General features: G+C 48.6%; 1 protein-coding gene across 1 annotated transcript in view; it reads right to left on the bottom strand.

Moving 5' to 3' along the window:
* The window catches only part of IGF2R (insulin like growth factor 2 receptor), a 1674612-nt gene that overhangs the window by 132594 nt on the left and 1529177 nt on the right, over positions 1-12841 (bottom strand). Inside the window, exon 42 of the mRNA XM_085611652.1 lies at positions 797-911. Coding sequence (XP_085467778.1) covers positions 797-911 — 115 coding nt within the window. The remainder of the gene's footprint in view (positions 1-796; positions 912-12841) is intronic.

Genomic DNA, 12841 nt, shown 5'->3' with positions numbered 1-12841 from the left:
TCGGTTTTTGTCACTGTGCATGTGAGCCTGCGACTCACATGCATCATGGTTTCTCCAACAGTATTATTTATTGACATTTTATCTGCAGACCTGTAGACCGTAGAGGCACATGAACAACAAATTACCGTTTAAGTGGGATCCAGTTCACCAGCCCATCAGACTCAGTGGTAGTCCCCGTTTAAGATGATAGAGCAAGCCGTTCCCTATACCACTGGGTAAAGAGCCTTACCACAGGCAATGTTCATTGTTCACTGATGAAGGGAATAGAAATACCCACCGAGACCATTCCTACTTTCCAACGCACTAAAAAGTGGCTTCTGCCACAAGGAAGCACTTAAAAGGTCACGCCGTCACACCTTCTATTACCGCCACTGTCTCCAATACATCAGTCCTTGCCAGTGGTCTTTTAAGGTTTTGAAGCACACTTAAGTCAAAGGCATATTTAGCACTACACCCCTCTGCTTTTTTAACAATAAACTACCACAAAAGGAAATGTATATTCTTTTAAAGTGACAAAGGAAACAAAAAGGTTTAGTCCTATCTTTTGAGTTTATTTAGCTTTTGTGCCAGCCAAGTTCAAAACACTTCAGACTCTTCCAATTACCATAAACTTAACACTCATCTTATCTTCTATGGCAGTATGCTAATGGGAGCAACTGGTCAATTGATTTTGAATGATCGAAAATGATGCAAGGGTTCGGCTATATTAGCAACACCACCTATTCGTACAGCGATGGCCAATATAGCCACATTTTCAATCTGAGTGTTGATTTTGAGAGCGCTCATAGTAACTCACCTTTGAAGTGTAGGCTTTCCGATTGTTTTTGCGCATTTCAGTTCTATGATGGTGGACGCTTTCTTGTTGCTTCCACAAACATATCCGTTGTAATAACTTACAAACACAGTATCACCTGGAAGAGAGTTTAAACACACAATAGTAAATGAACCCTACTTCCTAATATGAAACTGGACAGAATATTGAAGCTGAAGTAATCCATAAAGCAATAATTGATTCCATACATATGGAACAGAAATCTTATGAGATTATATGCATAGAACTTCCAAAGACATCACTGAACAGACTTCGTGAGGTGGATTCTGTCCTGGTGCTTTGCACTCTTCAGGGTATGTGGACACGCATCATACCCTAAGGCCACAAGCAATATAGCAGATGTTTAACACCCAAAATCTAGTTGTAATATTCTAAATCAAAAAGCAGAAGGAAGGAGGTATGTTCTGCTACTGCCTTGATTGAGGATGTGAAGATTCTATTAAAAAAAAAAACCATTGTTTTTTTAGTTTTTTTACATAGAACCAATACAATCATTAAAACTAGCCTTTGCCAACAACATTCGTTTCACGAGAAATAGCGAATGTACCCTCATTAAAGGTACTAAACGAGCACAGGATAAACAACAAGCAATTCTGAAACTGACAAATTATTAGGATGAGTAATAAACAAGAAAGTAAACAAGTTAAGAGTAATAAATAGTAAAAAATAAAAAAATAAACAGATGTGATTGTATATTATAAAGCTAAAAAAAAAGGAAGAAAGGGAATACTCTAGTTAAGACCCCTTTCCCCTCAGCGAGTACCACCTAAACCATAGTAATATACTTCAATGCTTGGGGCGAGAAGCACTGCAAAACATAAGTACAATTTATATGTGAGTAAATCGCGACCAAGGAAGTTGTTAATGAGGTTGCCAGGGGGTAACTACTGTAGAAAGGCGGCCACAAACAACATCTGGGGGACTGGGGCTGGAACGTGAATCACGGCTTGCACTGGAGAACCAAGACGGGGTACTCAGGGGGTGTGGAGGAAGATCCAATGCATCAAGACTAGAATGAAGTCACAGATGTATAAGCAGCAAGGTGATTGGAGGGCCTGGTGCGTCCCTGATGCACTCTATCAGTGCTTGCAACAGGGCGCCCCAATGTTTCGCAATTTGAAGTTTGTGAAGGCTCCTTGCGTCTTCCCTGTGAAGAGCACTGCCCTTAGCTGAAGTACACTGTCTAAGATTCCCCCTCTAGGCAGCCGGAGAATAGGAGACTTCCACGTCACTGCAAATGAACATTTGGCTAGAACTAGGGCCAGATCTATAAACGTTAAACCTTGTGGTGACCCTTCTTGGTTCTGACCTCAGAAAAAGGCCAAAAGAGCGTCTCCGTAAATCTGGTGATTTGTGTAATGCCTCTTAGAACCTCTGTCCAGAAGAAACTCCGGAGGGACAAGCCCAGAACATGCGTAAAAGGTTTACTGGGGCAGCTCGGCATCGGCGGCAATCTTCGGTAACTGCAGTAAATATGAGGTGAAACCTATCCTTCATAAGGTGGGCCCCATGTAAGACGTAAATTGCATGCATTGTAATCTAGCGTTAAGGGGGAGACTGAGGGGAATTCTAGAATTTTCTGCCACCCTTTTTGTTTTTACAAAGGTGGTGGCTGAGATCTTTCTCCAATTTCTCTATATGAGGGAGCAGGCTTACACCGGTATGTTGGCGAATGGCTTTATACAACCAGAGATTAGCCTCCTATCGTGACCCGTAGTGTAAAGCGTTTGGGAAAGAGTGTTTGTTTCTGGCTTGGCATGTTGGACGCCGTTCCAATATTTCTCAACAGCTCTACGTATGCTGCCATATAGAAGGAAGGCACTACTTGTTCAGGTGCAGAGTCATGTGTAGAGAATGCTCTGAAAATTAATCACACGCGGTCTCCAAACCAATCTCCTACCATGGCTCCAGATAACTGAACGAGAGCACGCCGTTGGGGTGGAAGACCAGGAGAGGTATTGTCGGGGGTGAAAGACCTAGAGAGGTATCGTTGGGATGGAAGACCAGGAGAGGTATCGTCGGGGTGGAAGACCAGGAGAGGTATTGTCGGGGTGGAAGACCAGGAGAGGTATTGTCGGGGTGGAAGACCAGGAGAGGTATCATCGGGGGTGGAAGACCAGGAGAGGTATCGTCGGGGGTGGAAGACCAGGAGATGTATCGCCGGGGGTGGAAGACCAGGAGATGTATCGCCGGGGGTGGAAGACCAGGAGATGTATCGTCGGGGTGGAAGACCAGGAGATGTATCGTCGGGGTGGAAGACCAGGAGATGTATCGTCGGGGTGGAAGACCAGGAGATGTATCGTCGGGGTGGAAGACCAGGAGATGTATCGTCGGGGTGGAAGACCAGGAGATGTATCGTCGGGGTGGAAGACCAGGAGATGTATCGTCGGGGTGGAAGACCAGGAGATGTATCGTCGGGGTGGAAGACCAGGAGATGTATCGTCGGGGTGGAAGACCAGGAGATGTATCGTCGGGGTGGAAGGCCAGGAGATGCATCGTCGGGATTGAAGGCCAGGAGATGTATCACCGGGACGGAATACCAGGAGAGGAAACGTCTGGGTGGAAGATCAGAAGAGGTATCGTCGGGGTGGAAGACCAGGAGAGGTATTGCCGGGGTGGAAGACCAGGAGATGCATCGCCGGGGTGGAAGACCAGGAGAGGTATCGTCGGGGGTGGAAGACCAGGAAAGGTATCGTCGGCGGTGGAAGGCCAGGAGAGGCATCGTCGGGATGGAAGACCAGGAGAGGTATTGTCGGGGTGGAAGACCAGGAGACGTATTGCCAAGGGTGGAAGACCAGGAGATGTATCACCGGGGGAGGAAGACCAGAAGATGTATCGCCGAGGGTGGAAGACCAGGAGATGTATCGCCGAGGGTGGAAGACCAGGTGAGGTATCGCCGAGGGTGGAAGACCAGGTGAGGTATCGCCGAGGGTGGAAGACCAGGTGAGGTATCACCGAGGGTGGAAGACCAGGTGAGGTATCGCCGAGGGTGGAAGACCAGGTGAGGTATCGCCGAGGGTGGAAGACCAGGTGAGGTATCGCCGAGGGTGGAAGACCAGGTGAGGTATCGCCGAGGGTGGAAGACCAGGTGAGGTATCGCCGAGGGTGGAAGACCAGGTGAGGTATCACCAGGGGTGGAAGACTAGGTGATGTATCGTCGGGGTGGAAGACCAGGAGATGTATCGTCGGGGTGGAAGACCAGGAGATGTATCGTCGGGGTGGAAGGCCAGGAGATGCATCGTCGGGATTGAAGGCCAGGAGATGTATCACCGGGACGGAATACCAGGAGAGGAAGCGTCTGGGTGGAAGATCAGAAGAGGTATCGTCGGGGTGGAAGACCAGGAGAGGTATCGCCGGGGTGGAAGACCAGGAGAGGTATCGTCAGGGGTGGAAGACCAGTAGAGGTATCGTCGGGGGTGGAAGATCAGAAGAGGAATCGCCAGGGAAGGAAAACCAGGATATGTATTGCCGGAGCTTAAGCATACTGGGCTTTCACATGGGTGGCAAAAAGTTTAAAACATCCCAGGGACGTGGCCAGAAGGAGGGAAGGGTTATTCGGAGGTTGCGGTGGTCCGGGTGGGAGGCAAGAGCAGTCAGTGGAGTGCACCCTCCTGGATTTGAGCACAGGAAAAATCTGTCTTGTTAAAGTGGTACCCGGCTACCTATGGGCAAGCTGCAATAGTGCAGCTAGATAGTAAGCGAAGTAGTCTGTAGCACCCCATCCACTAACAGGTCGAGAGCCTGGACTTAGATAATGCTACTTGTCTATGTCCATTTCCCCTTCGTAGGTTATTCAGGAGGGTGTCTAGTTTACAGAATATCTTAGAAGGAAGAAAATGTGGGATTTTAATATAATGGAATTATGATAACGAGGCTGCAGTAGCATTACCATCTTAACCACTGCAACACATCACATTAGGGATATCAAGTAGAGTGGTACAAAATGCTACCTGTGGTCTTAGATACCTAATGGCACCAAGGGTGCCCTCTAGGAGATCATTATTTGTGTGGAAGACTTGAATGCCCAAATATAAGAAAGTTCTAGGGGCCAAGGGCAGACGACATCTACCCCAGACTAATCATCTGCTCTGAAAGGGACTCCCGGAAAGGGAAGACCAAGCAAGTTTCCCAAATTCCACGACGATCATGTGTAGAGTAGTCAAATCAAGGTCAGTATCTTGTTACTAGAGCAGCATATCCTGGTGTACATATGCCACATGGGATTTCCCATGCAGTGGTATTCCCCAAACTGTACCCTGGGCTTGGAACTTCATTGCAAGTGGTTTCAGGGTGAGTGTGAAGAGCTGGGGTAACAGTGGGCATCCAACTGGTCCTTTGTGCTACTGAGTACGTACCAGATATGCAAAGGCCTGTTCGGACTCTGGCCACTAGGTTGGCATACAGTAGCATAACTAGTTGTATAAAGTGGGGCCCCAGGCCATAACTTTAAAAAACATTTAACATATAAATCAAGTTAGCAGAGTAAAACGCCTGTGTGAAGTCCACAGCCAGGCAGGCAGAGCAGGGCCAGAGGTGGGTCACTCTGGCCAGGATGTGGTAATGCCTTCTAATGTTAAGTGAGGTGTTGCACTGTGGAAGGAAGCTGCATTGGTCTTCGTGGACCAGAGCTGGGATGTAGGGTAAAAGGCGACCATCGAAAACTTTAATTAGCAGTGTGTATTCAGAAGGCTGAACTGAAATAGGTTGTTAGGATGCCAGGTGGGAGAGAGTCTCGACCTTGCTTTAAAATCGACACGACTATGGCCTCTCTCACCATGGGAGGGGGTGGGGGAAGTTGCCCTATGGACTTAGCCTTTTCATACAGGAGTCTTAAGCGAAGGATCAAGAAGTTTTCATAGGTCGCGTAAAACTCGACAGGCAGGCCATCAGAGACTGGGGTTTGCAAAGATTGACAGATTTTCCGCTCGGATATTGGGGTTCCAAACACCACCCGAACAGGGGTGCCTCCGCCACAAAGGTGCAGAGACGTTCTCCATCAGAAGCTGGGTAGACTTCATATAATGAGGTGTGTTAGTTTCTCCCTGCGTGTGGACCAGGACATTATGGTGATTTTTGATTGTCAATTGGGATGCCCTCATTATGTGGGTGCTGGAGCCACGTGAGAAGCCTACACTGCCTATGAGCCTCTGAGTGGGATCTCAGGGTATATGCTGCCATATTCAATCCAGAAGATCTGCATGCTGCTCCTGCTCTCTGTGCAAGGCATCTACCAGGATCCCACCTGGGTAAGATCCGAGGAGGACTTTATTTCTAATGGACTAATATTGGATACTGCTTTATTTTAAATCTTGGTCTAACATTTTGCTGACATCTACCAATGTTTTGATACTCAAAACCTTTAAAGCCTCCCATTCTACCAAAAGGCCATGTGCTTATTCTCTGCAAAATAGTGGGCTATCAAGTCTCGAGCTGTCTCTGCAAAGACATTTACCCCAGGCTGTCATATGGAAAGGGTATTGCCTGAAAGCGTAACTGTGAGTTAATCTGCAAACCCCATCTGAGGTTGGACAACGAAGTAATCCAGGTGTCTAGTGTGTGAACTTTGCACAGGGCTCTGCTGTAACTGGTAACATCCTTTAACAAACATTAACAAGTGGAATTCAGCGGCCAAACTATCAACGGAGAAAACAATATTTAGGCCCTGGGCGACACGTGTATTAACTTGTGGCAAAAGCAAACAGAGTACAAGAGGGAAAACTAAGGTTACCCCCTGGTGTGGCAAAAAAGTGGAAAGTTTGAGCTGTGAAAACCTTAAGTCTGGACGGGAATAAACGGACATTCAAGGCTGAGCTCCCCAAGTTACTTTTTCACTCCCAGAAAGGAGGCTTTCTGACTCTGCATTGCTAGAATAAAACCTGAAAAAACTATCACTCTGGTAGAGTTGAACATAAGCGTGCCCCTTCAGCCTTTTTTTGTAGGATGCAATCCTGATAGCTAAGGAGTTTTGCAACAATTGGCCTTTGGGAGCGAGTGGGAGGTGCCCCCTTGCTGGCATGTGATGGGCACTATACCACAAACACCTAGGGAAAGCCCGGTGCAGCTGTGTTGGTGTTAAGCCAGTTCTCAATGTTGAGTCTGGTCAGTGTCCTTCACATCCTCCGGGAGGCCCACTATGCGCAGGATGTTTCTCTGTGCTCCACGTCCTTCACCAAGCACTCGAGAGAGCGGACATAGTAAGTTAAGTCCACCAGTTCCTATGCCATGGTGTTGTCACAGCTGGCCAGATATTTCAAGGAGGCTTCATTGCTATGGACCCACTCCTTAAGTTGGCAGTGTTCACGTAGGATGCCAAAATCCAGGGTAACAGTGTCCATTTTTGTGTCTAGTGCAAACGGGGTTTCACTTATTGCCGCCAGGATTAAGTCAAGCATGTCTGACTTTGCAGGGCCATGGAGGCAGGTGGGTCCATACTCAGATACTTAAGAGAATACCTCAAGGGCACTTATATCCTCTGTGAGAAGTTGGCCTGATGTATGATGTCACTAGTTCTAGTGTACACCTTATATCAGTCCAAATACCCTCATGGTTATTGGTTGTAAAGTCAACCTTATAGACCAGCTATCCTAGTGGTAGCATGGACAAGAGCAGTCTTAGGCTAAACTCTGAATGGCATGTGAAGCCAGCTGTGATACCATATATAATCCCTTGAATACCAAATGAAAGGACACCACAACAGATATATATATAAAATAAAGTGTATTTATTCTAAGCAAACCCTCAGCACTCTTTATGAGATTAGAGGTAAGTACAACACAGTCTTATTAATGCATACAGTAAGTCACACAGGTAAGTAATACAGTTAGGCCCTAGGGGCCACGCAAACCATATACTAAGTAAGTGGTATAAGAACCACTGTCACGGAAATAGAATAGGCCTAGGCCTAGGGAATCGCTGGGGCTACACTACACTAGCGTTAGTTAGGAAGTGGGAGGCCCACGGGATTCGTGTGCAGAGTGGAAACACTCACGCGTAATGCGTAAAAGTCAATAGCAATAGTACAGTTTAGAAAACGGTAGATTTAGGACACTTCCGGAGTAGCTAGGAAGTTGAGACTTGAAAACTAGACACTAGGATAGTCACTATCCTGATGAGCACCGGAGTACCCAAGTTACCTAGCCCACAGGCTGCGGGTGCATAGGGGTGAAGATGCGTCGTTTTCGTCGTCGACTCCTATGGATGCCTGAAGAAAGATGCTGACAGGCAGTCAGTGAAGAGTGTCCGGTGGATCCCAAGGCTGGGATCAAGAAGAGAAGAAACCTGCAAGCAGAAGGGACAGAGTCAAGGTCACTAGCCAGTGACCACGTGGAACCAGGAAGGAACCAGGCGATGTCGTGAAGAGTTGCAGGTGAAGGTGAAGCTTGTCGCTGCAGCCAGGAGGACCAGGAAGCGTCGAGGGCGACCAGGACCAGGAGGCGAGCTGTCCCACGAAGGCTCTTGCTGTCGGCGGCGTCGAAGTTGGACTAGGACTCACCAAGCCTTGGCAAGCGGAACCCACGAAGAACGAAGGACTTGCTTCTGGTGCAGACCAGGAAGGTCTGGGGTGCTTCTTCTTTGCAGAGAAGCGGGAGCCAGTCTGGAGGAGCCAAACCAGCGCAGAAGATTTCAGGGTGCGTCGTCACAAAGGCCACTAGCCAGCGGGCAAGCAACCGGACAGACGCGGCAAGCAGGAAAATGCTGAAGGGCCCCACGCAGGACTCGTGGAGTGTGGGGGGCTGATCTTCGGTGCAGATGGTGCTTGGGGTTGGGGCTTCTCAATCCCCGGTGCACAACTTCGAGGGTACCTCAGAAGCTGCGCTGTAAGTTACTAGCCACTTTTTCCAGGTAGCCGGTCCCACGTCGCTCGTCGCCTCCACGGATCTCAGCTCTGCTGCAGATGTGGATGAGGGTCGGAGAAGTCTGGAAGTCAAGGCTCTGGTCGGGCTCTGCAGTCGGTTCCTCGTAGAACGGTCGCAAAGCAAAGGGTAGTCTCTTGATGGTGCCTGTTTGCACAGGGTAGCCACTCCTTGGCTACAAGGGAGATTCTTCAGTCTTCTTCTTTCGTCGAATGTCGAAGGTCCAGAGTTTCTGTTCAGTTTTGCAGGTTCAGGATAATCTAAAGTCTTGAGGCCCAACTCCCACTCTTATACTAATCTGGGGGGCTGGGATACCTGCTAGGTCACGCCTTATGGGTGGGACCTGGGAGGGGGTGGTTACACCCACTTCCCTTTGTCCAGTTTCGCGCCAGAGCTGGGGCTGGAGTGCCCCAGCGCCGGTTTGAACTGGACTATGCAAGGAACACCTTGTGTGCCCCAGGCATGTCTCATTCCTTTCAGCCCACCCTGCCCCAATACACTAAAGGCTGTCTGGGGAGGTGCTAGCACCTCCCCAAGCAGGAAACCTATTGTCCAGGCCTCCCTGGCTGGGATCACTCCCAGCTGCAGGAGGTCAGACTTGTGTCGTGGCAGCAGCATCCATTTTGTGATGCTGAGGCTTTGGTCAGAGGCTAACAGTTGAAGTATGATTTTAACATGTCTTTCCCTCTAGAAGGGGGGAATAATATTCTCATGTCCAGAAATGGCATGGGGGTATTATTCCCTAGTGTTAGACACCTTACACGACATGTTTTGATAGAGCCAAACCATAGTTACCATAACCGTTTAAGATTATAAGGCACTCTAAGAGTATATGGTAGGCTATATCATAGAACAGCTATAAGGACAAGGTTCCGAAAGCTGCAGACAGGCTCAGCTCATGCTAGAGCACCATCTCACATGTTACAAAGCACTCTGCCTCCAGGATTGTCAAGGCCTGCCATAGGAGTGACTGATAGGTACACATGTGTCTATATGTAAGTTAGGTATAGGAATACTACACCTAAGCAAGGGGTGATTACACGACCTTGCCCCAGCTGAGTGATCAGCCAGTTGTGTCAAAATGGAAGGCCAGGCCAGGGGTGGCATAATACATGCTGCAGCCCCTGGTAGGCCTAGGGTACACCTATGCCCTGGGTACCTAGGGTACACTGTACAGGGGCCAATAAGGTGATCCTATCCAAATGGGTTATGCACCTAAAGTACATAGTATTAATTTAGAGAGAGAACAGCAGGGCTGTGGGTCTGATTAGCAGGCCCACAGCCACATCTAAGTCGAAAACCAGTAAAGCAAAAGCAAAAAGTGGGGGTGAACATAGAAAGCAGACCCTACTCTCCTACATCCTCCATGTGGTCATCCTGCTGTGTCGCACTGCGCACCAGTCTATGTATGCCAATGGCACTCAAAGCCACCCTAAGGTGTTTGGAATATACTCCAATACTCAGCCCACCAGGCATCCCAAAAGGAAGTCAGAGGCAATGAGTGGTTGGCAAGAGCAGTTGAAGGGGAGTCCACCCAAACCCCCAGTGAGAGAGGCTGTTCCGCAGTGGTTTGGAGCAGGTGTCGCAAGCGAGCATGCAGTGATGGCTAGGGGGCCCAAGAAGTCTGAAATGTGCTGCACTGGAAAAGACCACTCCAACAGAGGCCTCCAACTCAATGGCCAGTCCAGGGTGAGTGCATGTGGCTCAGCGGGGCTCCTCTGTAACAGAGTGCTCTGTCCTTCGTGGGGCCCTGGAAGCAGCGCTATGAGGCACCCACACACAGTCCACATCTAAAAGCACCTACAGGGCCACCGGGCCACAATGAGAGGGCAGGATTGAGGCCGCAGTCAGAGGCAATGTAGAAGTATTTGTGGTGGCAGCTCAGGGCACAGACCGTAGCAGCAGTTTATTAGAGAAGGAGGCAGGGCCATACCCTGGCAATATGCCGCTCCGGAACTTAAGGAAATCCTCTGGGCCAACACCCCGGTGCTGCGCGCACACTTTCTCTCTCTCCCCTTCAGGAGGGAGTTTCAGTGGCACAAATCTGTCCAGCCCCTCCTATATGGGTATGAGGTGTATGCAAAAACAATTGATGGACAGAATGCAGAACAATGTCATACATTCACCCCAGTACAGAGATCTGGGCCTAAATCCATTTTTTTTGCTCCCCATGCTATTGCAGTTTGAACCCGGCCACATGCAAATCAGTCTTGACCCTGTACCTCATTGGAACAGTACAGCCCGAACTGCCAGGCCAGGTCCTCCCTGGACTGGAATCAAGCATCCTAGGAACGGTTTCGGGGTTTCACCACTCATCAGCCAGGATAGCTTGACTCCAATGGCATGGAGAGCACGGGACCCACGTCTGGGAATACCCATCCCACTCGGGGTGACACATGCACACAACAATTGATGGACAGAATGCAGAACAATGTCATACATTCTCCCCAGTACAGAGATCTGGGCCTAAATCCATAGTTTTTTGCTCACCATGCCATTCCACTTTGAACCCAGCCATATGCAAATCAGTCTTGACCGTGTGCCGCATGGGAACAGTCCAGCCCGAACTGCTGGCCAGGTCCTCCCTGGACCGGAAACAAACATCCTAGGACCGGTTTCGGGGTTTCACCCCTCATCAGCCAGGATAGTTTGACAGGTTTATGCACCTAGCTGCCATCTGTCCAAACAAAGTGGTAATCATCGATACAAAAAAAGGCAGAGCTGACCTAGAAACATCCACACCTCACTCAAGAGAAACTGCAGTCCCACCTCTCACTTCTAACATCAACCAAATGGCAGTGCTTAGGAAGACTAATCAGTAAACCCTTGCTTAGAAAAGGCCTTGTGGCCTAAACTTAAATGTCTGGAACTCCTCCCTCCAACCAGAGCCCAGCAGTTCTACTGTCCTCATTCTCCATTTTGTGCAATACCAGTTATGGGGCATCCAAAATGGATCCCTTGGGTTTTATTAAGTACTCAGTCTCACTCACACAACCCTATCCATGAGCTGTACGCACTACACATGTGCACATACTTAACGTACATCTGGGATGCCAGCTCAAGGTTCTGTGCATACACTTTAGAGCAGAACATTACATAATTGAGGCTGGTAGGCCTCACTCCTACTAAAACAGGTGAAAAAGTCTGGTCACACCACTGAGACTTCAAAGACATGGTATGCTGCCATCACCGCCTTGTATGCTATATTAAGGGAAATGATAGTAGTCATTTGCCCACAATGAGTGAATACTTGGTTTGCCCTTCTCCGTGACAGGACATGCCCAGGACATTACATACTCATGGAAAGGCCTAGGTGCGCACACACTTAAGAGTGATGCCAGTGCCACATAAAAAGTCTGGGTACCATATTTACATGCAGTCGGTCATTCAGGGCAAGGGAACATGTCAGTATACCACGCAGGGGACCTTCCCATCCAAAAAATGACCACATACTCTAGGCAGACCGTGGATACAGAATCATAACACAGCTCTACACAGCCATCTGAGAAGGTTCGCACAAACACCCACTACACATCCACACACAAAATAAGAGACAGAGTGTAACCAGGTCTTTGCGGATGCACAATGGAGATATGCGTTGCTATTGATAAAAGAGGGGTCAAGCTAGATTTTGCTTGCTCCATTTGACATACATGACACTGGTAACGCTTCATTGCCTAAACCCTGGCACTCCAAACCGATTCCCCTAAGGGTGGGACCCGGAGGCCACATATCACCACCTGGTGTGGGAGCGCCCGGAAATTACTGCATACTGGGGTGGAGGTGGTGGGCCAATGCTTGGGGCATAGGTCACTTACTGTGCCGTTGGCCCCACACACATGCTTATAACGTATAGACGTTATAAAAACTAAGAAGAGATTTGTACAGCCCATGTTTCTCCAGGTGAAGCCTCATGTAGGGATCTACTGGTTGAGCACAAAAATTCCAGGTGCAGAATGGACAACAGCAGAGGAAATCAGAATGTCACCGACTAGAACTAATGATAAGTTACAAGACAACATTAAGCTATGCAAAGCATTGTCACATACGCTAATTTACCCCCCCCCCACCCCAAATGAAGACCACTTCTAACTATGAACACTTTGCACCACTAACTGTGCAATAACAAAGTTTAAAGTCTACTAGTTACGGTCAT

The sequence above is a fragment of the Triturus cristatus genome, chromosome 6, assembly GCF_964204655.1.
Source record: "Triturus cristatus chromosome 6, aTriCri1.1, whole genome shotgun sequence".
NCBI lineage: Eukaryota > Metazoa > Chordata > Amphibia > Caudata > Salamandridae > Triturus > Triturus cristatus.
Note: the sequence above shows the minus strand (reverse complement) of the source record. Positions and strands in the feature narration are given on the sequence as shown.